At 39.2% G+C, this 23961-nt stretch overlaps 1 protein-coding gene across 1 annotated transcript in view; it reads left to right on the forward strand.

Moving 5' to 3' along the window:
* Positions 1-23961, forward strand: part of ZSWIM6 (zinc finger SWIM-type containing 6) — a 159513-nt gene that overhangs the window by 107000 nt on the left and 28552 nt on the right. The window contains exons 4-5 of the mRNA XM_040977586.1: positions 1281-1429; positions 4971-5121. Of these exons, the coding sequence (XP_040833520.1) occupies positions 1281-1429; positions 4971-5121 (300 nt within the window). The remainder of the gene's footprint in view (positions 1-1280; positions 1430-4970; positions 5122-23961) is intronic.

Consider the following 23961-nt stretch of genomic DNA (forward strand, 5'->3'; position numbering starts at 1 on the left):
AGTAGATGTTAGTGACTGTGCCATTGGGCAGTTGAGTCTCCATCCGTCCATTGGAGGACAAGAAGCATATTGCTGAGTCACAAGTGTTGATTAGGAAGGATGATACACAAGAGATTGAAGATCTTTCTTAAGTTATTTCTCAAGATTTTTAGAATTGCATAGAGAAGGAGGTAGAGAGGCGCAGAGAGAGAGAGAGGAAGATCTTCCATCCATTGGTTCACTCACCAGATGGCCAGAGCTGGGCTGGTCTGTAGCCACGAGCCAGAATTTTCTTCTGGGTCTACCAAGTTGGTGCAGCAGCTCAAGCCATTTGGATTATATTTTGGTGATTTTCCCAGCCATTAGCAGGGAGCTGCATCAGAAATGCAATAACCAGGACTCAATCTGGTACCCATATGGAATGCCAGTTCTTCAGACAGTAGGTTTACCTACTGTACCACAGCATCAGTCCTGAACTTTTTTATATTTTAGTGGTTTGTATTTTGTATGGATAATAGGCCTTAAAATACCATTTTGTTTTATTAACAAATAATGAAACCCAGTTTTACCTGCTTAAAAATTGTGGCAGTTCTTAAAATTTTAAGATAACCTACACACACATACACACACAGAGCTTATTTCATAAGCTGTTATCTTTGTGTACTTCAGCAATAAAATACTCCTGCAGTTTGGCAAGGTGATGCTAAAACCTGGTATAGTACAACAGCTGCACTGCCTGTTCCCGTGTGGCTAGATTTCCCTTTTTAATCTTCAGCTTTCTGCAACTAAAGACTTATGTCAGCATGTAGTTTGTGCAGCAGTAGATAATGATGAAAGCTTCTTGAATTAACATAGCAGAGAAAAATACTCTGCTGAGTTTACTTGTTTCATATTTCCCTCATGTCTTTGAACAAAATCATTCTCCTAGCATGTCCTACACAGTAGGTAGTTTTATTGCATCACGTATTTACGAAATGTTTTTGTGACTTTTAAATTCTTCAGAGAACCTGCTAGCTCATCTCAGAACGATAATAGTCTCTGGTTTTAAAGCATGGAGATATTGTTCTAAAGTATTCTGCTCTGGGCTTGTCACAGAACAGTAGAGTCTGAGAAATAAAACCATGAATTTTACATTTACTTTCAGTTAGGAATTTGTGTGCATAATCGAAATTGAGATTGGATTTGAAAGTGTTTAGGCAAAAATTGAGGCTCTTAATTAATTTTATGCTTCTCGTCAGTATCCTTTTAGCACAGAGTTTTTGTCTAACAAGTCTGTTCATTTATTTTTCCTCTATTTCTAGGTGCTCCTGATCCCACAGCAGGTGCTAGTATAGACGATGAAAACTGCTGGCACTTAGATGAAGAGCAGGTTCAAGAACAGGTGAAACTGTTCCTCTCCCAGGGCGGGTACCATGGATCAGGGAAGCAGCTGAATTTGCTCTTTGCAAAGGTATGAATTTTATCTTTAAAGAAATTCTCTAAATATATACATGTGTGTAAACTGTCAGTAGCCGTGTTTACACGGGACAGAAGCTCCTTCTAAAGTAAAGGTCAAGATCTACCTTAGAAATTCCTGTGTTGTGATATAATTTGCTGAAATCACCTTGGACAACATGCAACTCTTCTGTCTCTCTGAGGTCGTACTGAAGTGGCAGTACTCTATACAGTTTTGAAAAACCTCATTCCTTAGTAAAAGCAAAATAAATATCTGGGTGTGGTTTAATTTGTCATATTTCCAAGATTTTTCTTTTCCTAATTTTTCAAAGTGGAGTAGAATTTTAAACATAATCCTTAAAAGGTACTTTATATATCTAACAATGTCAGTATCTTTATTTCGAAAGCACGAGTTTTAGAATCATACAAATCTTTATTTAAATTATAAATTTTGTGGATCTTAGCAAATTCTTTGTTAGAAATTAGTTAGGACTCTCCATGAAATGATTAAATATACCTTGACAGTATCATGCTGTATTTTCTACCTTTGTCTATACTTAAATAGCAGAATGTTATACTTGTAACCATTACTAAATAAAGGACTATACTACTATTTTAAAATGGGTGGTAGGGGGTTAAGGAGAAGGGAGGAAGAGAGAAACCCTATGCCGACAGAACAGTATCATGGAAAATTAATAATAATAATAATAATAAAAGAAATTAGTGATAATACAACCCGTAAAGTTGTGATAGTAGTGTTAAATGTTAACATTGAGTTCATTTTAGTCTCCAGGAATTGGTTACTTAAGAACTACAGCTACTTTGATAGTAAGTTTCTTGTGAGCCAAAATGTGTCTGTTGCGTTAGGTGGAACTCTTAATACCATAAGCACATTATCAAATAAAATGCCTTTTTAATAATATTAAATCAGTATATTTCCACTGAAGATACAGTTATGGATAGTGTATTAAAATTGGTTTTGATGCAACAGACAATTATGTTCATTGTTATGTTCATTGATATATTTGCTAAGTAACTTCTCTAATAGTCACAGCTAAAAGATCTGGTGATGTTTTCATTGTTCATAAGAGGATAAACTTTGTTAATAGGTATGATCAGTAATAGTGCATTCTGATTAATCAGAATAAAATATATTTAATCATTACTTAATCATTTTGATAATTTTCGGGTAATTAAAATTTATGTGATAACTCAAGTCAGCAGTTTGAAAACCAATTACCGTTAGTCAGTAGATGCACATGACTGTTGAACCCCAAATTCTGATTTTATGCCTATTGACAAAGTTTCTAGTTTTATCACTGAGCGATAGGTTAAAAATCTACCAAGTCCCTTGAAGTACTAATATGAAAGGTTTGATATATTTAGACACAGAATATTTTGTATATTCTCATGTCAGCATAGTGCAGGTGATTTGGTAGAAATAAGGGGACTGATTGTGATTAGACTGATCTGCACTGGTTATTTTATCCTTGTATTTTATGCACACCTTCTGCATGTTATATGATATATTAACAACATTTGATTTTGGAATGGTATAGCTCCTGAAGTTAAGAAAGGTCTGTGTTCTCCTTACCCTTTAACTTCTCTGAGGCTTAGTTTTATAATTCATAAGAGTTAAGAATTGTTATGGAGCCTACTTTGCAAGGTTAATGTGAAGATTAAGTAAAAATAAAACCCTTTAGCATGATTATCCAGTAAATGCCAGCTTCAGCTTCCACAGTGGCAAGGCATAGGTAGGATCTATTGATTGCCTTTATTTAGGCTGTGTTAGTTAAAACCTGTGCGTTTCTCCTTTAATTGCCGTTCAGTTCTGTTAGTTCATTCTCCAGATGCCTGTGCACAGCCAGGGGCTGGGAAAGGCCAAAGCTAGTAGTCAGGAATACCAAGGTCTCCACGTGAATGGCAGGGACCCAAGTTCCTCAGCCATCGTCTACTGCCTCTTCAGGCTGTGCATGAACAGGAGACTGTCTTAGAAACAGAATAACTGCAACTCGGCTCCAGTATGGATGATGGTGTCCCAGGCAGTAGCTGTACATGCTGCACTGTAACACTGATCCACACCCCCACCACCACGGCCCAGGCCAAACTCTTACTTGTTGAATCTGTGGCAGCACACATTTTTGAAATGTTTATTTTGGACTTCCCTGGTTTTTCTTTTATTTGGGAAATGTAGCTGAAGAGTACTGGATAGAACTTGAGCAGCCTTGAGCTCAAGAGGCCAACATCTTAGATCGGCAGTTATTATTCTGTCTTGTCGATCACTCCTGAGAGTCTTGGCCCTGCAGCTCTGTCCATTACCTCGTTACCATTGCAGAAACAGCCCCATCTGTGCACAAGTGCACGACCCTCTGAATTCCTCAGATCTAATCAACTGTGGTTTGAAAACTTAGCTAGGCTTATATGCCCTGGACGTTTGCAGACTTTTTTTTTTTCTTGTCATTAATTCTTAAATGAAGTGTCATACTTATTTATATAGTCGTTTTGTTGTATTAGTTAAATTAAGATACTTGAGGTGATTTAAAGTGTCTGGAAGGGCGTGTGTGGGTTGTATGCGAACACTATAAATTTTATAAAGGGATTTCAGCTTCCTAGGATTTTGGTATCACTTGGGAAAGGGAGTCTTCCATAGGCACTGAGGGGGCAGCTATGCTCTGCTGCTCTTTATATAAAAAAACTTTAGTGAGACCTCCCTGAAATTACTAACATATCTGAAAAAACTGCAGAACATTCACTATTGTGAATATTATTTTAAAAAGCCTTTGAAGAGAACTCTATGTTGTGCAAATTGTATATTGGTAAAACTGTTGGTTAAAAAACAGGACAGATGCTGTTCTTTAAACATTATCAGATCCATTTGGAAGAGTCCTCAAGAGTTGTCAGTGGACTACACTGCGACATTGGTGGCAAATAAAATCAGATGGAGAGTCATGAAGGCGCTAAACTGTTTATTGTATTTGTATTGCACTGTAGTTTTCTGCGGGCTAGCGAAATTACAGCATCTCGGCTCCGTGACGAGCAGCGCCATACTAAAATCTACTGTGGTACACTTACGTTTGGTTGCCTGTTTTTGCTCCCAGATTTTACCTCTGTGGTTTGTCAAAGTCTGGTTATCTGGTTGTTTACTTTGTAGGGGTATCATCTTGAAGCGTAAAGCACACCTGGTTTAGTAAGAATACCACTTTGAAGAAGAGCCTAAAAAAATGTTTACAGTAGACACGGGAAATGTAATTTCATCACTTTCCTTAATCGGATATATCAGACCCAAGCAAATTTTTGTAGTTGGAAAGTTAAGGAAATTTCTTTTCCTCATATTGATTCTAAAAGTTAATTTAAAATAATCAGTGGTCACTTCTCTTGATTGAATTTCAACTAAGAATATAGTGCTGTTTCAAACTAGTTTTACTTGGTTATGAGGGCTGATGTGAAGGTTCAATCGTTTCTATCCGTTTCTCAGAAGAATTAAAGAAAGGTGGTTTGTTTCAGGTATTTCTCTGTTCTTCTTGAACATTTTCCTAAAGAGTTGTTTTCCTCACTAGGTGCGGGAGATGTTGAAGATGAGGGACTCCAACGGGGCCCGCATGTTGACCCTGATAACCGAGCAGTTCATGGCTGACCCTCGCCTGTCACTGTGGAGGCAGCAAGGCACTGCGATGACCGACAAATACAGGCAGCTCTGGGACGAGTTGGGTAAATACATTTCCTGACACATCGCCCTTGAGCTGTACCTGGACAGAAACATAGAGTTGAACATCAGAAGAACATGATCCTAAGAATGATGCGATGAGCCAGCTCCTGCTGCCTGTCCGCTCAGGACAGGATAGGAAGAATGGGGACTTGAGCTGACATTTACAGCTGACATCCCTGGCAGGCTTGCGGGGAAGGAAGCACAGGAATCTACCTTGAAAGAATTTGCTGGAAAAAAAAAAAAGAAAAATCGATACTGTTTTTAAATAGCGTTTTGTGTTACAGGCTTTTTTTTTTTTAATTTCCAGATTAATGTAGTCAATTCAGCAAAAATCTGGAGTCTGTCTTCCCACACCTCCTCACTTTGGAATTGTTAAATGTCGTTTGGGTATTGGCTTTATTTTTTGGCTGCAGTAGATTGACCCTCAGGATGGAAAGGACACAGTAAACTCTAATGTTTATTGCTTTCTAGATATCTGGTGGTTAAAGACAGATATAGCAAGTGGCTGAAAAAGAAAGGCATCTGCCAGACATACCGAGACAGTGCTAAAATCCTATTGGGATGTTCTCTTGATGCCCAGTCCTCGGGAAGTAGTGCATATGCATCTGTGATCTTTCTATCAAGAAGTCTGTGAGAAATGAAGACTTGGTTAACTTTGTTTTAGTGCTTGCCTTTTCTGGGAGGAAATTTGCTGATGGTATTCAGTGCATCCCCATGTCAGTGAACCAAGAGAAGCTTCTGTGTGTAGTTAGCAAATAATCACCAGAATCAGAAGGGTGTTTTGAGATGACCTGGTTTACAAATGAGGAAGCTAGATGGAGTTCAGAGAAGCTACGGCACCTTCCCTAAGATGACACTGAGAGAGGTAGAGTTAGGCAGCAAGTTGGTGCACAATGTGACGTCAGGATTTTCTTTTTTCCATTGATGAGATGTGTGTGCAGAAATGGTTTTGGATACAAGTTTTGATTCTCTACTTTGCTGCTCACCAACTGTGAGACTTTTTTTTTTAACTTGATGCTTTTTATTAAGTGTCTTTGTACATTCCCTTGATCTTCTGAAATAGTGATAGTTACCTTTGCCCTAAAATTTCAAATCGACTTTGTAACTATAGTAGATTATTTCTGTATTTTGGAATGATATTTGGGACACAATTGGTAGTTAGAAAACACAATATAATGTGAAATTTAAACAAATATTCTTTACTCTTTGTAGAATAGCATGAGTTACTTTCCCAAGTAAAGCCTTTTCGATTTTGTAATTGCATTGCCTGTTGAATTGGCTAGTTTGTTGGTAAAGGTGAAAAGGACTAGCATTTAAAGAGCTAATGAAGAGAACCATTTAAGAAAAAATTAGTGGATTACTACTAAGCAAATAAAATCTAAAGAGATTCGGCACTTGCAGGAACTTGGAATTATAAATAACTGATTAGGAGGAAAAATATCAGCCATGTTGTCTGGTTACCAGAAAACTGTACAAGTGATATAGTTAAGTAATATTTGTGATATTTACATTTAATCCATGATCATAACTCACCTTTCCACGTTGATTTGAAAAAGTTCGTTCCTCAACCTTGAGTCAAAAGTACAGATTCTCATTAGCTACAAGTTTTTACCAGCTGGGTATAGTTGTGACCTCTGATGGAGTTGTTTCTAATTAAGGACCAGGCTTTACATAAGTGAGTCCTTTGATTTCAGTCCACGAGGAAGAGCACCACTCCCTGCCCCGTGTTGCTTTTTTCTTTCTGTCTGCTCTTCCTCCAGTCACCGCTAAACAATAGATTTCTTATATGTCCCCTGATGTTAGGCAGAGGTCACTTGCTATTTTAATGAGGCCTAAGTTCTGTGAAGAATCCTATGTGGAAGTAACAATAGCTGTCACATCTTTATACCCATTCACCAAAAAATTAACTAAAAGTTGCTTCTGGACTACAGAAGGGAGGGCTTTTGCTTTTTAATGAAATGAGGGAATTTGACTTTGTGCCCCTGCACAGGACTCACATCGCTTCAAGGCTCTGCTTTGGAATTAAGTGCTGAGCACTGCCAGATGCCAGACATTGAGAAGAGGCTGAGTTTTGTCGGCAAATGGGATCTGCAAGTTAATTGGTGTTTTCTGCAGGCTTCTGGCTGTGAAATGAAATTGGAAGCCCTTTAGCCACATGGATAATACAGGACCTGAATACAAATGTCACATGTCACCATCAGGACCCACTGTGAGACAATAGTGTTCCCACTCCAACACTGCACCATTACAGATCATTTAAATATGGGGATTACATTTAAACTAAAAGCCCCATTTGCCTTTTACTGCAATTTAAATGTCCTCTTAGCAAAAGCTAAGTGACAAATTAAATGAAAAAAGTGCCCACATTTTTAAAGCTGTAATGCAAAACAACCTTTTATTGCTTCTCATGTGCCACGAATGAATCATTATACTTGTCAACCCTAAACCAAGCCATAATTGGAGCAGCTACTGTTATCAAAGTGGGCTGCTCTGTGACAGCTTAATAAAGCTGAAACTGTTAAATTAAATCTCAGATGCTTAACTCCTTAGCACCAGTGTGTTCCATGGGTCCATTTCTGGCTGTGACCAATACACCAGGAAAAAGAATCCTGGCATGAAAGCCTTAATCAGATGAACATGTACAAGTGAGGGTAGCTTACCCAAGTGGATGTGGAGCACGCATATTGTCAGCACAAGATTACACCTGATCGCAGAGGACCAGTTCTCTGCCCCAAGATTGTTACTTTTTCTCTGTTGCACACTTTGTGTGTTAGCCATAGGCCCGATTTCTCCCTCACCAATTCTCTAGCCAATGGACTGATAGTTCCTAGCTCTCCTTTCTTTAATGCTCATTTTGCCTGAGATAGTTTTTGTTATTTACTCCCTACCTTCCATAATGTTCTATAAAATAGATGCCCATGCTTGGCTTTTAGATCCTATTTAGTGCATCTCATTTACAGTTACATTTATCTTACATGCGAACCAGTTTTTCAAATACTGATTTTTCTCTATCTACTTACTGTTCATTTTCCCAGTACAGCTGTATTCTCAAATGAGTAGTGCTATATAATAAGCAGCTAGAAGGAGAAGTATGTATTGAAGAATCCTACAGCAGCAAACCCCGCGTCAGCAGTAGAGATTGCACATTTGATAGAGATTACACGTTTAGTAGAAGCTGTAGAGCACACACTTCTGCATTTGCATTCTTTTCTTCAGTGACATGCAAATTTTCTGGAGGACAGATCACAGAAATAACTGATTTCAAAGAACACCCCGATGCTGCCTGGTGGTGAGCACACCTCCTGTTGGCCCTAATGGCTGTCTGTGCTGCACGCTTAATTACTGTGGGGGTCTTCAGGGATGAGGGGAGAGAGTGTAACCTCTCATCTGCGTTGATGGGTCTCTTTCCATAAATGTCTTCCTAGACTGTAATTTTACTTTGCTTCAGAAAACTATAGGTTGTGGCTGCTAGTCTATTAAAACCTAATTAAAATGGATGTCATTAGAGGCAATAGTTAAGTAAGATTTAATTACAGTTTTATCACAGGGAAAAAAAAATTCTTGAATTTTCACTTTCGAGTGTTATAGCATGTGATTTTTTTTCCCCCTCATGTTTTACGCAGTTTTTGGAGTTTGTTTTGTTTTCCCTCCCTCGGAGTCCTTTGCTGTTCTTTGTGTTATGTCAGTCCTAGCTCTCAGAGCGTAGGCTGCCTCTGCAGGATTCTGGGCGAGCTGAGTAAGGTCAGGTGATCGCTCTCAGAGTTCCTTCCACAGCTGCTCATCTGTGGGACCTAATTCTGCCCAGGAGCAGAAGAAGCCATAAGTAGATGTGTCTTTCCCATCTTACTCCCCCATGAAAGGTTTGTTCAGTCATTTAATTGTTACTATGCAGCAGCAGTAATGTCTCCTAGCAGGGGCTAAGTTGAGTGGATGCAGATTGAGGGCCTTTTGAACCAGGATGAATTAAACCATATTCATCAACAGAGAACTCAGTGCAGCAATTGGTACCACAATTACTGCTAAATGTTAGATACCTGCTCCACGTATCCAGCGTGCTGGCCTGTCTACCACCGCAGAACATGTAGTGCTTCCTCACACCTAGTCGTATGGTTCTTAAGTAAGAAGGAAAAAATAAATGCTTAAATATTCTGTGTAATTTAGGAAGGTCTTTGTGCACAGCCAGAAGACAGGATTCCAGAAGGTCTGCTCTGCAAGTAATTGGAGAAGTTTCTGGAGAATGCCATCTCAGCATTTCTGAAACCAGTCACTTTTTTAGTTTCTGTGGTAAAGAAGCCTTACCAATTTTTAAAGTTTGTAGTGGTCAATGAGTGGCTAATTGCTTTTTCTGAGACAAGAAAAGCATTCCCTAGTGATTTGCCTTGTAATTAGTTACCTCTTTTAAAAAAAAAACCTTTATATAAAGTGAACAAAGTTCACATTTTCACAGGTTCAGGAGTATGGTAATATTTCCCACCCACCTTACACTGCCTCCTGCCTGTGTCCCGCACACACCCTTCTCCTTCCTTTATTTTGCAATTTTTACAATGGCGTACTTTCATATCACTTCAGGATCACAACCTTAGCACTCCATTGGGTAAAAAAATTCAGTAAATGGCAAATGAAGAGAAAAAAAAACCATAGTATTCCTTAAGATTGTAGACAAGCTGTAAACAATAGTTAAATCTCGAGATGTCAAGCTTGCTTGTATAAATTTTTGTACTCTGCAGTAGCACAGATCTTTCTGGGCGGGATTATTTCGTTGGATACCTTTCTGCCAGTTCCATTTCCAGAGCTCCCTGTGGCAAAACACTGGCAGTTGAGACATGGCAACTTCCTAATGAGCCACGAGGAGAGTACAGGCTGACCCCTGTGCCTCGGCTACTGCATTTGTGTCAACCCTTCTTTCTAGAATCTTACGCTGGCCTTTCCACTAGGTATGAGAAGCATTTGCTCTCCAGAGGGATGGGTGTTTGGGGTATTTTAGGCTATATGATATTGGTGGTAAGGAGGAAGTTGAGAGATGCAGACTGATAAATGAGGACAGTCCTGAGTGAACTGAAGAGATCCTTGATAGAGTTATTTCACTGAAAATTGATACAAAGATTCACATGAACTGGCTGTAAAATGTTTCTGTAGGATAGTCAATGGAAGTAAGTTGTAGGGAGGAAGTAATAATAGTAATCCAGAAAGAAGGAACGTGAGCATGATCAGAGACACAGGGATGAGAGAGAGCCCGGGAGTGTGCGATTTCATACTCAAGGCCAAAAATATGGTCTTTATTGTTACTCAGCCTGGAAGAGGACAAGGGAGAGAGTGACATCATAGAACAGGATTTGGGCTTTGTTTTACTTTTCATGTTGGTTCCTCAGTGGTTATACAGTCACCAATACTTAATGGATGTGTTGTTTTGTTTAATTCTTACCAAAAAACCCCATGAGAAAGGTACACTTTTAACCCAAAATTTTATAGCCAAAATCAGTTTATTTCAATAGACTGGCACACGCCTTCTGCCAGGTGGTGTCTCCACTAAAGCAGAGCAGGTATAACTTGTCCCCAATAAACACTGTATAAAAACTGCCTGTCCTGGCCACTCATGGCACAATCCTGATTACAGCTGTCATTTGAGCACACCTCTATTCTACTTGTCTGTCTGCATCATGTTTACCAGGGACTCAGACCTCATGTTCTCTGAAAAAGCAAACACTTCAGTGTAGAGTAGCCAAATTTATATTGTATTATATAATCTTATCAAACATACAGATGGTACATGCTGTAAACTGGCTTCAGTGGCATTCTCATCCCATTCTCTAGTCCCTTTTAGTAAAGAGCTCTGGAGTACTGTAGGGCTCACTGTCTTTTCCCTGGCCTGTGCCAACCCTAATATTGATAGCAGAATTACCAATACTTAGTGATAACCTGTGATCTGTATGCTGTTCTAACTGTTGCACCGTTCCGCTCTGAAACTGGAATGCGCTGTGTGCTGCTCAGTCTGCTGTCTCCCCACGTTATTCATAGCTCCCTGCAAACACAGAGGCTTTGTCCATTGTGTTGCCCAGGAGGCTCGACTTCCTTCAGCGCTCTTCTCAGAATATCTGTCTGCTGTTGGGTCCTTATTTACCAAGGCCTGATTTCTTTCTTTGGGTAGTCCCACTGCTTTCAGCTTCTTAAAAGTGAGAGCTCTGTATTCATGATCAGGGACGTCTGGACTCTGTCCTATTTGTGAGGGTAAGAAGAGGGACTTATTCTCTGCCACTTTTAATAGACAAAGTAAGTTTCAGTTTGGTCAGAAATTAACGAAAAAGCAGAATGTGTGTTTTGGGTAGTGATAAGTGTCTCCTATATTTCACTATTTCACTGTCAATTGTCCTTTTTTTTTTTTACTTCCATGTTAGGATTTGATTATCCATTCAGTACTCAGTATAGGAAGAGTAGAAATAAAGAAGATTGATTTAAAAAAGTATTGTTAGAAAATAATAGGTTCTTAGGGTTAAAAGATTTTACAAGTCATTCAATCTATTATCTAACCAGTTGGGGGAATCCTAGTAATATTGATTGTGCAAATTACATAGGTGTGTGATTAGGTGGTTGGTAGCAGTTTGTTTTTTTCTAAAATTACATTTCAGTACAGACTGTGGAGATTTGATTAGGAGTTACATGCCTCAGAGTGTGTGGGAGTTCACTGGGTGATCCTGTAATGATATGTTGAATATGCTGATGGTTACATTCTTACCAGGTGGGTTCCAGTTACTTTTATGTAAATCTTCTGAGAGTCCACTGCTAACAGATGATAGTGCTGACATTGAAGACTAACACTGATGTCAGAATGGTGGTGTAATGTGTCCTGTCCTCCCTCAGAACAATTTCTAGACAAGGTAGCTTCCTATTTCCCTGCTTTCTAGGAGTTAGTACTGCGCCGCACTCACAGAAGGGCCACCAGAAAGCAATCTAAGGTGCTAGAGTTTCTTTGTCAATGCAGAGAATGCTGTGGTGGTCGGGGGCAGAGGGAGAACGAAAGTGAAGCCAACTGGACTGTGGAGGATGAGAGGATGATTAGGGGAGCTAGAACGTCGGCTTGTTTATTTTATTCAAATTGCCCATTTATTTTTTATGCAGTTGGTTGTGGGAGACTTTTTACCATTTCTTATTCTAAGGCCTAGAAAATTGATTCATTGTAAGAATCATCTTTTTAAGCCACCATCAAGAACTTTCAAGCTAGGATGAGGAAGTAGGAAAGTTGGGGACAGATCTTCAGGCTATTTACAAAAGTTACCATTGATAGGATAATTGAAGTTCAGGTGGCTTCACCACTCAGGGGGCAGGCGGATGAGAACCCAGGAAAATTAAACAATGGCTGTCCTTACTTGGGGTGTTGAGGCCTCGCTCAGCAGAGCCCCTGTGGCAAAGGAGGGAGGTGACAGATCCTGCTAAGTCAGAACAGTTTGATTTCCACATGTGACATAGTAGATTTTTGATGGAAATTTTTCTAGAATAAAGGATTCTGAGATTAAAAGTATGTGCCTGATACTCACTATCTAAAATATTTAAATAGTCATTTTCCTGGAGGTATAGCAAAGACTGACTTGTTAATTTATATAGATACTTTTTCATATACTTTAGGGGAATGCAGACTGGTAAATGATTTATAGCAAGTGAATTTTTGTTGGCTGCTACCATGAACCACAACAAAGTCTGAGGCAAGCCCCCTCCCCGCAAAAAAAGAAAAAAAAAAAGGTTAAAGCTAACCCATTGGGTCATAATGCTGATTTTGGTATCTGATTTTGGAATTTTTAAATGAAATATTTTTTTAAAATGTATTCTTTTATTTTTATTGCAAAGTCAGATAAACAGAGAGGAGGAGAGACAGAGAAGAAGAGCCAATCCGAAGCCAGGAGCCAGGAACTTCTTCTAGGTTTCTCCTGTGTGGGTGTAGGGTCCCAAGGCTTTGGGCCATCCTTGACTGCTTTCCCAGGCCACAAGCAGGGAGCTGAATGGGAAGTAGGGCTTCTGGGATTAGAACCGGTGCCCATATGGGATCCTGGCGTGTTAAAGGTAAGGACTTTAGCTGTTAGGCCATGGCCCTAAATGAAATATTAACACAGTGTTGTGCAGTTATCATGTAGGCTTATTAGCAGTCCCATCCAGCTCGACTTCCCATCCAGCTTGCTGTTAATGCCCTGGGAAAGCACTAGAAGATGGCCCGAGCGCTTGGACCCCGTTACCAAGATCAGAAATCCATGTAGAGTGTCTGGTTCCTGGCTTTGCCCTGACCAGATCTGCTGTAGGCATTGGGGAGTGAACCAGGGGATTGGACGTCTCTGTCTCTCCCTCTGTCCTTTCCCCCTCTCTCCCTTATACTCTCTTCCTCTCCCTTTCTCCCTCCCATCTCTAACCACCAGCAAATAAATACTTAAATAAAAATTTTCAAAAATAGTTTTTACATAAAAATTTTGAAATTGAAGTAAGAATTGGACTTGATAAGATACCACTGCTGTCTGATCAGAACCTGCTTGAACAGTTTCAACTCTGAGGTACCCCCAGGGCTGTTCTTTAGGTTTGATTTGGTAACACAATCATCATAGTATTTATTCAAAATGTGGCTGATTCAGCTTTCTCTTGCAATGATAGCCGTCTAATAACCTTTGAGTTGTGATTTTGAGTCACAACCAGCTGTGCCTTGTTGACTCGAGGTTGTGCTTTGCAGCTCCTTCCATTCAGGAAGGTGTGAGTATATTGCAGAATTTTCTTTGGCAGACCTGGAGAACAGAGCTAGAAATGTTTATCAAATGAGAATCTAATAGCGACCTTGAAATAACTCCAATTGAAAACCTGTTTGTATGAGGACTGGCTGTGCGGGTTCCCCAAAAGGACACTTGAGTTAAATGCAGTGAAAATCCTGTTAGGAATAATGGTTTCGAAATACTGCCAAGATGGAGCAGGTGTTCTGCCTAGCAGTTGAAAACCCTAGTTTTCCCAGAGCAGAGGCCTAGGATAAAATCCTACTTCTGTTCCAGTTCCGGCTCACTGCCTCTGCAGACCCTGGGAGGCAATGGTACTGGCTCCAGCACTGGTTTCCTGCCACCCACATGTGCAGCCATTTGGGGAGGAACTGGCTAGGGAGCTCTCTCCCTTTGCCCATCTTCCCATGCGAATAGAAATACAAAATGTTCAAGAAATGCTGCTCAGAGCATAGTCTGTCTTCCCCGACCTTCATACAGCACGTTAAAGATGAGGTGTTTTATATATATAGAAAGTGTGTGTGTGTGTATATATATAATATAATATAATATAATATAATATAATATAATATAATATAATATAATATAATAATATATAATATAATAATATATATATATACACACACACACACACACACACTTTCACTAGAATGGATTGATTATAAAGAGAAGATAATCTTTAACATCAGGATCATGTTTAGACTAAATAGGCCTAGTAATCTGAGCTTTTTAGAATTCATTGTATTTTGTAGGTTTTTACAATCAGTTTCTATATTTATTGAAGCTACTTTTGGAGCCATTTTTTTTTACATCCATATATTAGTGACCATTTAAGAATCTTACTCCTTAACTTCATCTATTTTTTCCCATATATTTATTCATTTGTTTGAAAGACAGAATGATTGAGGATTATAGCAGGAATGGGAGTAGGGACAGTTGGGGAAGGTAGAAATACTCTATTTGCTGGCTCACTGTCCAAAATGCCTCTACCTGGGGCTTGCCCGAGCTGAAGCCCACCTGGGTCTCCCACATGATGGGCTGCTACGCACGCTCAATAGACTCCCAGTATAGACTAGGGGTCCCATGCAGCACCTCGACCTGCTGCCCTGCAGTTTCATCCCATCAGCTCCTTTATTTCCCTTTCATTCCACTAATGACTTTGTGAACATAGCCAGGCTTTTAAAGAGCTGTTGTAAAGGTGACAACATCTGTCTGGCAATACAGCTAGTGTTCAGTAAATATTTGTGAATAAAAAAAAAATGAGTGAGTCTTTGAAGTGTAATGTTGGACACCTCTTTGGAATCATTAAGAAAGCATACGTAGTTTTGGTGTGCTGACAACACTGACTGAAGGGGTCCTCAGTTTTCCTTTTCGACCCTTCCTCTACGCAGCCTTCTCTGCGCCTGTGCCAGATAGTCCTAGATGCCTGCGTGTGCATGAATGCGCGCACACACACACACACGTACACTGAAACACAAACAATTTAGAGTGCAGAAAGGCCGTGATTCCCCCTTGCCATCAGTGCTGCAGGTAATCTATTGCATTAATCAGCCAGCCAGTGGGGAATGCATGGGGAGTGATTCTACTATCATACACAATACAATCAGCATGAAGCACTTGTCAAGACCAATACATCAAAGTTTAATTCAGTAATAGAATGAATTAGAGCAAAATGAAACGTTCTGTTCGCCAAGAAACCCAACACCCATGGTAGGTGCTTTCTGAACTCCACAAAAAAGTCAGTGCCTGAACAACATGCTTTTAAGAATAAAACTGCAACTTTAGTCCAACAACACTACCTTTTTTTGGGAGATTTTTAAACAAGTACAGTGCCAAGGTATTTATCTGACCATTAGAACTGCAATAATAACTATTAGCAAATTAGATTATTTTTAGTAGGGCTTGGCTGTCTTTTGCTCTGAATTCTTTTTTTCTTAGCAAAAAAAAAAAGATAGGAGCATTTGTATGCCAGAGAAGGATTTTTGCATGAATAGGGATGGTGTGCCATTGAAATGCTTTATCAAACTCAAAATGGAGTTATCCAATATGGGAAATTTTCTAGGAGGTTATGAGGATGATTTGCTTCCTGTCTTGCCCCCCCCTCTTCCCGAGAGGATAGGTAGGGTAGTAAGGGGGTTAAGAGCTGGCTCTGGTGGTGTTCAGTGGAACCAGTCTTCTAATGAGGTCAGGCTGTTTTTTGATGAATCTTGCATGTTGACCTGACAGAACTCATAGATCAAATAGAATGGGAAGACTGTTATTAGATAAGGGCCACAGGTTTACCCAAAAGGAACATTACCAGGATACCAGTTAAATGTTGTGGAATTGGTATGAATTTTCTTTTCTTGACAACAAAAAGACGATTATTTTACTGTACAGTTTTCTCAGAGCCTGGTTATAATTAGCTGTGTGCCATTTACCTGACTGCTAAGTCTAGCCTGGGCTGGAGCCAGCTCCAAAACTGTTTTTAGCATTTCTGAGGTTTTATTCTGATAATTTTCTGGAAGTGTTTTAATGAATTAGAAGCTAGCTTATCAGTTTTGAAGGAGAGGTTGTTTTTTTTTATCTGATAAGCTTATTTTCCGAGCATGAGGCTACTGATATATTAAGACTGCATTGTAAGGAGAACAATCCTGTAATTAGGGCCACAGTTTTAGTGTGGTCTGACCCAAGAAATTTGGTGACTATAATTTTGCAGGCACAACTAATTATGCCAGTGATATCTATTTGTGACTGCAATTAGGCATTTCATGGCCTCTAAATAAGTATAATTAGTTAATTGGATCATGCATGAAATTCTAGACTCTTAAAATAGCATTTGAAAACAAAAATAAATATGATAAATATTATGGATTGTTATATGGTTGTTTAACCCTGGGAAATACCAAAAGTGATTGTTCTCCATTGCCTGCTGCTGCTTCATAAGAGTAAGCATAATTAAACTTTGCACAGAACAACTTTGATTTGCCTCTGATGAAGTGATAAGAGCCACTGATCTTTCTCATTCTTAAGGCGGTTTGCCCTGCTGTCCCCACTGTTAGCCACGCTCAGGCATGCCCCCTCTCCAGGAGTGTTACAGAGATCTTGCTGGAATTTCAGAAATCACGTTTTTTTTTTTAAATAGAAAATGTGAGGCTATTAATTGCTGAATTGATTTGATATTAAACAAAGAAATGTGAAGAAGACAGAACTTGAAAAATGGCTTGTATGGGTTTGGTGGGTGAGTGGGATAGCAGTAGAAACAAAATAGCTATGTGATCTGTTCAGGGGAAAATCATCCCGCCCTAGGCAGCAGTACAGAGCATGCTCAGACACACTCCTGTGCTGTCCTGGACATGCTGACACGGACTTAACTGCAGCAGACCTGAGCATGTTTTCTGAGAAAACAGTCTTCTTCTGACTTAGGTAATCAATCTTGAACTGTAAGTTGAGCTTTGATTGTTTGTTATTTTAATCTACAGTGAAATTAGTTGTTTGCTATGCTTGTCAGCCCTGAGAGATGCAGTTTCTTTTAATTGAGTTCCTGTTAGATGGAACTCTTTAAGTTCCTGTGCAGTGTGGTTTCTTACATATGGGAGAAACATGTTCCAAGCATGAAAAACCACATGGCTAATGAAATACAAGGTTCATTAACTGCACATTTAGAGTACATCATAATTTTAGATAATACACTATTTGTATTATATTGCTTTAACATGAAGAATGGAATGATGACTGTCAGAAAATTAAAATGATTAACCTTGGCGTTCATGTATACACAGCTGCACATAGGAATCCTGACTTGTCAGAGATGTTCTTGATCACATAGGTGCATGGACTGCTCCACACCATGGAGATGGAAAATGTGGGGCTTTGGGAAGTGTGATCCCTGGACTGGATTCTGGCTGCTTTATTTCGTTACACTGTAACCTTCCTTTTCTCTGAATTTCAGTTATTTTGTCTACAGAGTAGGTTTTGTCTGTGTGCAGGTGAAATATGACAATTTATGTGAAATATTTAGCACGAAATTAATATGAGATAAATATTCAATAAGTGGCAGCAATTACTGTCAGGTGGGTAAATGTAGATGCCATTTACTTTCAGAAATATGTTAGACGAATTAGATAGAACAATTTTTGTACCCTAAAGATAGACATTTAAAAAGTTTAAATGTAGAATCTAATTAGTAACTCAACATGTGTAACCTGATATTGTTAGGATTTCCCTTGAAGGGAAAAAATTAGCATACAAACCAGCATTTAATATTGCAGTGTGTTTTGGGATACTTTTATATGGTTAAGTTCTCATAATGTTTTTTGTTGTTGTTTGAAGTTCTTCTCATGTCAAGTAGTTGATTTGAATTTGATTGTTTTAATATTTCATACACATGGCAAATAGCAAATACCTTGAGTTTTCTGTTTTGTACTCTAGCAATTTGCAACATGTCTTGGCAAGTGTGTTAGGTTTAAGATGGCTGCTGTCATTGAGATGTGAGAACCTTCTTCCATACTCCTGAATCTGGGTGTTTTTTGTAAAGATTTGGCCAAAAGAATATGGCCGAGTAAAGATTGGGCTGCCTTCTGGGTCTCAAGCTTTATGTGACTGGCGGTCTCCACTGCCACTTGAAAGTATCCATTTGTTGCCCTTAGTTTTTGTAGTCTGGCTGTCTTGAGAGGCTGCTATGAGGAAAACTGATACTCACAGGTAGGGTCTGATCCACGTGGGGAGCACAGAGAAATTCTGACCCATAGAATCCCAAGATAAAGTGACACATGTTGACACTAAAGTTTAGGGTAATTTTTAAATAGATAAATATAATTAAATTTTTTCAAGTGTGAGAGTGATTCATGTTTCTTCCAGTGTTACTTTCCAAATGCCAAGTGTTCTCAGAAATATAAAATATACGCTGTGTCAAACTGAGGTTCCATTATTGTGATTATTTATTGTAGCATTTGGCAAGTGAACCAGTAAATGGAATCTCAGGCTTGTTCACTTCCACTCAGTCCCTTTTACCCCTTGAATTGGACCAAGCTGAGTTAGTAAAAATTGAATCTCATTAATACCTTACAGTATTTTTTTCTCATCTATGTTGATTTTCTTAATGCGAGACTTCACCTGGCTTGATTTCTGCCACCACTCCTCTTACACACATTTAAGCTATGGTGACTGTAAATTCAGAGTTCACCTGGGAGCCTGAAACTTGAACGTTAAAGATAAAAAGGGAGACAGATTGGATAATGGACTAAAGTGTTTTGACAAGGAACTGAGGATGCTGAGCCCGAAGGAGGAGGCGGAAGGAAGAGCCTGTATCATCCTGAGCATGCCTGTTAATGTAGGGAAAGACCATAATCCCCCCTCCTGAGGAGGGCTGAGGGTGAGCAGTGCTCTTCAGTGGGAGTAGTCAGGGATAGCAGCAGGACTCCTGGCATCCCAGACCTCTGTGGGCCCAAGAGGGGACCTGGGAGAGTAGACAGAATAAGGCCACAGGAAAAGAAAACACATTTAAAAATCTCTCATTGAAATCAAAGGACAAGGAAAGATTGAAATGTTACCAGATGGCGCTGGAGATATTAATTTATGCACATGTACCAATTATTCCTGGCAAGCTTAAGAAATAGTAAATATCAATGATTTTTCTGTAATATGCTGTTTTGTTTTTTAGATGTAAATATATTTGTAAAAACCTCCAGAGAGGTTGGAACCGAGCCTTCACCTTTGAGTTTAAATAGAATTAACCTTTGAGTTTTGGGGAGTGTATGAAGTCTACAGTTTGACAAAACAACAGTTTGTCTAAACAGTTGTAGAACAGTGATAGAAACTATTTTCCCTCTTACTGAAGAGGCAGCTGTCCGCACGGAGAGCAGGCCTGCCCCAGGTCTCAGAGCTTGTTGGTCCAATTCTTCTTGTAGTTGAACATTTACAAACAGTGAGCATGTAAAGCAAGGCAAAGTGGTGTTGTTTGCACATTGAAACATTTGCTGGAAGTGCAAGGTTAGTTCTTGTACCCACGTTTACTGCACTCCGGTAGAACGCAGAAGTCACCCTGGGCTTCCCTGGTGATTGGTGTTTGCCTCAGTTCAACTCTGGTCAAGTATAGGATGTGAACAGGTTTAAGTAGATAAGAACTGCTTCACATGAAGAGCACCATCTGTTTTCTTCACTAAGCATGAGTGTCTGCTTTCCCAGTTATGGTTTACGGTAGCCTCTCTGTTATTGTGCAACTTTTTGAAAGGAGAGTAGAAGTACACTGGATGGTAGAGAAAAGCTAGAGCTGAAACTCACCATGGATAATTCAGAAACTGAATGGCGCACACACCAGTGACTTGGTAATTGCGTTTATATACTTCAAGGCGCTGAAGCTAGGAAAGCAAATTGAAAGTATTGAATTTGGCTTCATTGTAATACATAGCAAATAATTAAACATCCTTCGTGGAAGAACTGGTAGTACCTTACTAGATACAGGTCCTCTGCTAGTGCCTAAAAATGTTAATTGCTCATTGAGTTTCTCTGGCCTGATTCTGGCTGAGTCTTTAAAAGGATTTATATTTCAGAGGGACAGCAGAATGAAGTGTTTAGCCATCAAAGAGCTTTATTTTTAAAGCTACAAATGTTTTAGGCGTATCGAAGGAGAAGGAGATAAATGCCCAAAGTGGGACTCTGAATTAATAAAATTTGGAGAATGACTTACTCAATTTGGTTAACTTGGTTATTAAGGCTAATTACAGCTTTTGTAGTGATGACTGTTAAGATAAAAGACCATATCTATTATAGCTCTGAACTTGAATCTAACATTAAGAACATCCTTTCAGGATGAAACCTCTCTTTAGGGAGGTGAGCAGTAAAAGAGTGTTATAGACAAATTAATAAAGGCTTGGCTTAAAATTTTTCAACTTGTGCTGCAAAATGGAAATTTTCTAATTAAAGAAATACAAACCTAAGGATCTGAGATGAGTTCTAGGGATTTCTTTTTTCCTCAAAACCATACAGTTTTTTTTTTTTTAAGTTGCAAAGAACATTTAGGACCTTAATTTTTACTTTTCTCATCGCTGTGGTCTGAATGAAGAAATCCTAAATGTTGAGGTGATAAGATTGCAGGGGCAGAACCTTGCTTTTAAAAGAGGCCCCAGAGCTTGTTCAGCTTTCTGCTCTGTATTAAGGACATAATGAGAAAGGCACCATCTGTGAGGAATTTTAGAGAAAGTTTTCTGGTGCCTCGATCTCTTGGACTGGAGCCCCCCAGAGCTGTGAGGAAGAAATGTTAAAAGGCACACAGTCTTTATTATAAGGATCTTAAATGACATTATTCTTCAAAGTGAAAAGAGGGGCAGGTGCTGTGGCACAGTGGTTTAACACGCCACTGCTTGCCACATCCTCTATGGAAATGCTTTGTTCAAATCCTGGCTACTCCACACTAATGATGCCCCTAGCAGGCACCTGGACAATGTCTCGACACCTGGGCTCCAGCCACTAACTTGCGAGACCTTGGTGGAGTTCCTGTTTCCTGGCATTGGCCTGGCTGTTACGCTTAAACCACCAGATAGGCAGGATCTCTCTTTGCTCTTCCAAAGATTAGCAGCAATTCAGAACTGTTGAACTCTCAAAACCACTTGAGTAGTACCCTCAGAGCATACTTCACGTCAGGTAGCCTGGGATGGGTGGGAGGTTGGTTGGATTTCTCCCTTTGTCTCTCCCCTTACCCCAGATACAAGAAAAATAAGAGAATGTGGAAATAATGGTCTTACCCACTTTGCTGTAGCCCTTGACCCTTTGTGCCCTAATCAGCTATATAAAGATTATCAAACTAAAATAACAAAAAAAGTATTTAAAAAATAAAATAGTTAAACATATTAAAATTGTATTGCAATTAAAAGAACTTAGAATGAAAGTAGTAATTTTGATTACAGGAGTTAATGAGAAATGATTGCAAGGCACTAAATTTGGGAGCATCTAATACATGGTGACTATTAATAGTAATTAAAGATTATTTTTTAAGATTGTGTATTTATTGCTCAATCAAGCTAATTAAAACAAATAGAAGGGAGGGAATCCTGCCAGACTGCTTCTATGAGACCACCACACCTTATTCCCAAAACCAGAGCAAGGTTCAGCAAAGAGATAGAACTGTAGACCAACACCCATGATGAACATGGATTCACAGTTTCTCAACAAAATATTAGCAAACCAAATCCAACACATCAGAAAGATCACTCACCCAGGCCAAGTGAGATTTATTCCTGGTATGCAGGGATGGTTCCACATAACAAAAATCAATAAATATAATACATCACATTAACAAATTGAATTTAAAAATGATGCAACTGTCTAAACAGATGGAAACAAACCATTTAAAGAACATCTTTTCAGGATAAAAACCTTAACCAAATTTTGTATACAGGGAGCAGTCCTCAGCATAATGAAAGCATATTTGACAGATCCATAGCCAGAATCACTTTGGGGAAATGTTGGAGGCATTTCCATAAGATCCAGAAATAGGAATGCCCATTCTCACCTCTAATGTTCAGTATGGTTTACCGGAGTCTTGAGGCTAATAATAATAACAACACAATAAAATAAAACAAAGCAATACAAATTGGAAAGCAGAAAGGCAATTTCTGTTTGCAGAAGACATGATTCTCTATATAGAAAACCTAAATACTCTACCAACAGACTATTGAAACTCAAAAGAGAGTTTGGTAAATTGCAGAATATAAAATCAGCATACAAAAATCAATGGCCTTGGGCCCAGTCAGTGGCTTAGCAGCTGAAGTCCTTGCCTTGAACACACAGGGATCCTATATAGGGACTGGTTCTAATCCCAGAAGCCCTACTTCCCATTCAGCTCCCTGCTTGTGGCCTGGGAAAGCAATAGAGGATGCCCCAAAGCCTTGGGACCATGCACACACGTGGGAGACCTGGAAGACGTTCTTGGCCCCTGGCTTCATATCGAATCAGCCCCAGCCGTTGTAGTCATTTTGGGAGTGAACTAGCAGATGAAAGATCTTCCCCTCTGTCTCTTGTTCTCTCTGCAAATCTGATCTGCCTTTCCAATAAAAATATATTTAAAAAAAGAGAAAGAAATCTTAACAAAAGCAAAGCTGGAGGCCTCACCATACCAGAGCTCAAAACACTCTCAGGGCAGTTGTAACCAGAACAGCCTGATACTGGCAACACCAATGGAGCAGAATAGAGATCCCAGAACTTAACCCACACAGCTACACCCCAATATTTGACATGTGAACTGAAATCAGTCCAGTGAGATTGCATCGTCTATTCAGCCAATCATCTTGGAAAATTGGATCTACATTTGCAGAAGTATGAAACGAAACCCTTGCCATACACTTGATACCAAAATCAATTCAAAATAAAGCTCTACATCTCCAACCAGATTCCATCAAATTAGTAATGGAAAACATCAGGGAAATTGTACAAGACAAAGGTACAGGCAAAAAAACTGCCTTACATCAAGCTAAGAAGCTTCTGCACTGTAGAGGAAACCATCAATAATGTGAAGATATAACCAACAGAATGGGAGAAAAGATTTGTAAATTATGCAGCTGATAGAGGATTAATACACAGTACATCTAAAAAAGATAAAGAAACTCAACAAAAAACAGTGGGGTTAAGAAATGCACATAGGTCATTAACAGGCAGTTTTCAAAGGGTGAAATACAGCTAGCCAACAGACTCCTGAAAAAATGCTCAAGTTCATTAGCCACCAGGGAAATGCAAATAAAACCACAATGAGGTTTCACCTTGTCTCATGGCTTCTCATTTATGGCAGTGTGTAGTGATGGAGTACTGGGGTCTACCATATCCAGATGTGGGGATACTGTGCAACATGCATTCCTGTTTCCAGGCAAGGGATGGATTTACAATGAAACTGTTGGAAATGTGTAGACAAAGGGATGCAGGACTGTCTGACATTGACTGTACCAACAATTTCTGGGTACACTTAAATAAGAGACTGATAGAATTATGATTCCTTATGCAGGACTATACCATTGTAGCAAAATGGGGAAAATTCTGTTGGGGGGTGGGAGCTGGGGGGGGGAAATCCCAGTCTATACAAAAATTGTACCACATATTTCAAAGATTCAAAATAAAAATATAAAAGAAAGAATTATGTGT

Source organism: Ochotona curzoniae, unplaced genomic scaffold, assembly GCF_017591425.1.
Source record: "Ochotona curzoniae isolate NIBS_2020 unplaced genomic scaffold, NIBS_Ocur_1.0 contig_2754, whole genome shotgun sequence".
Classification (NCBI taxonomy): domain Eukaryota; kingdom Metazoa; phylum Chordata; class Mammalia; order Lagomorpha; family Ochotonidae; genus Ochotona; species Ochotona curzoniae.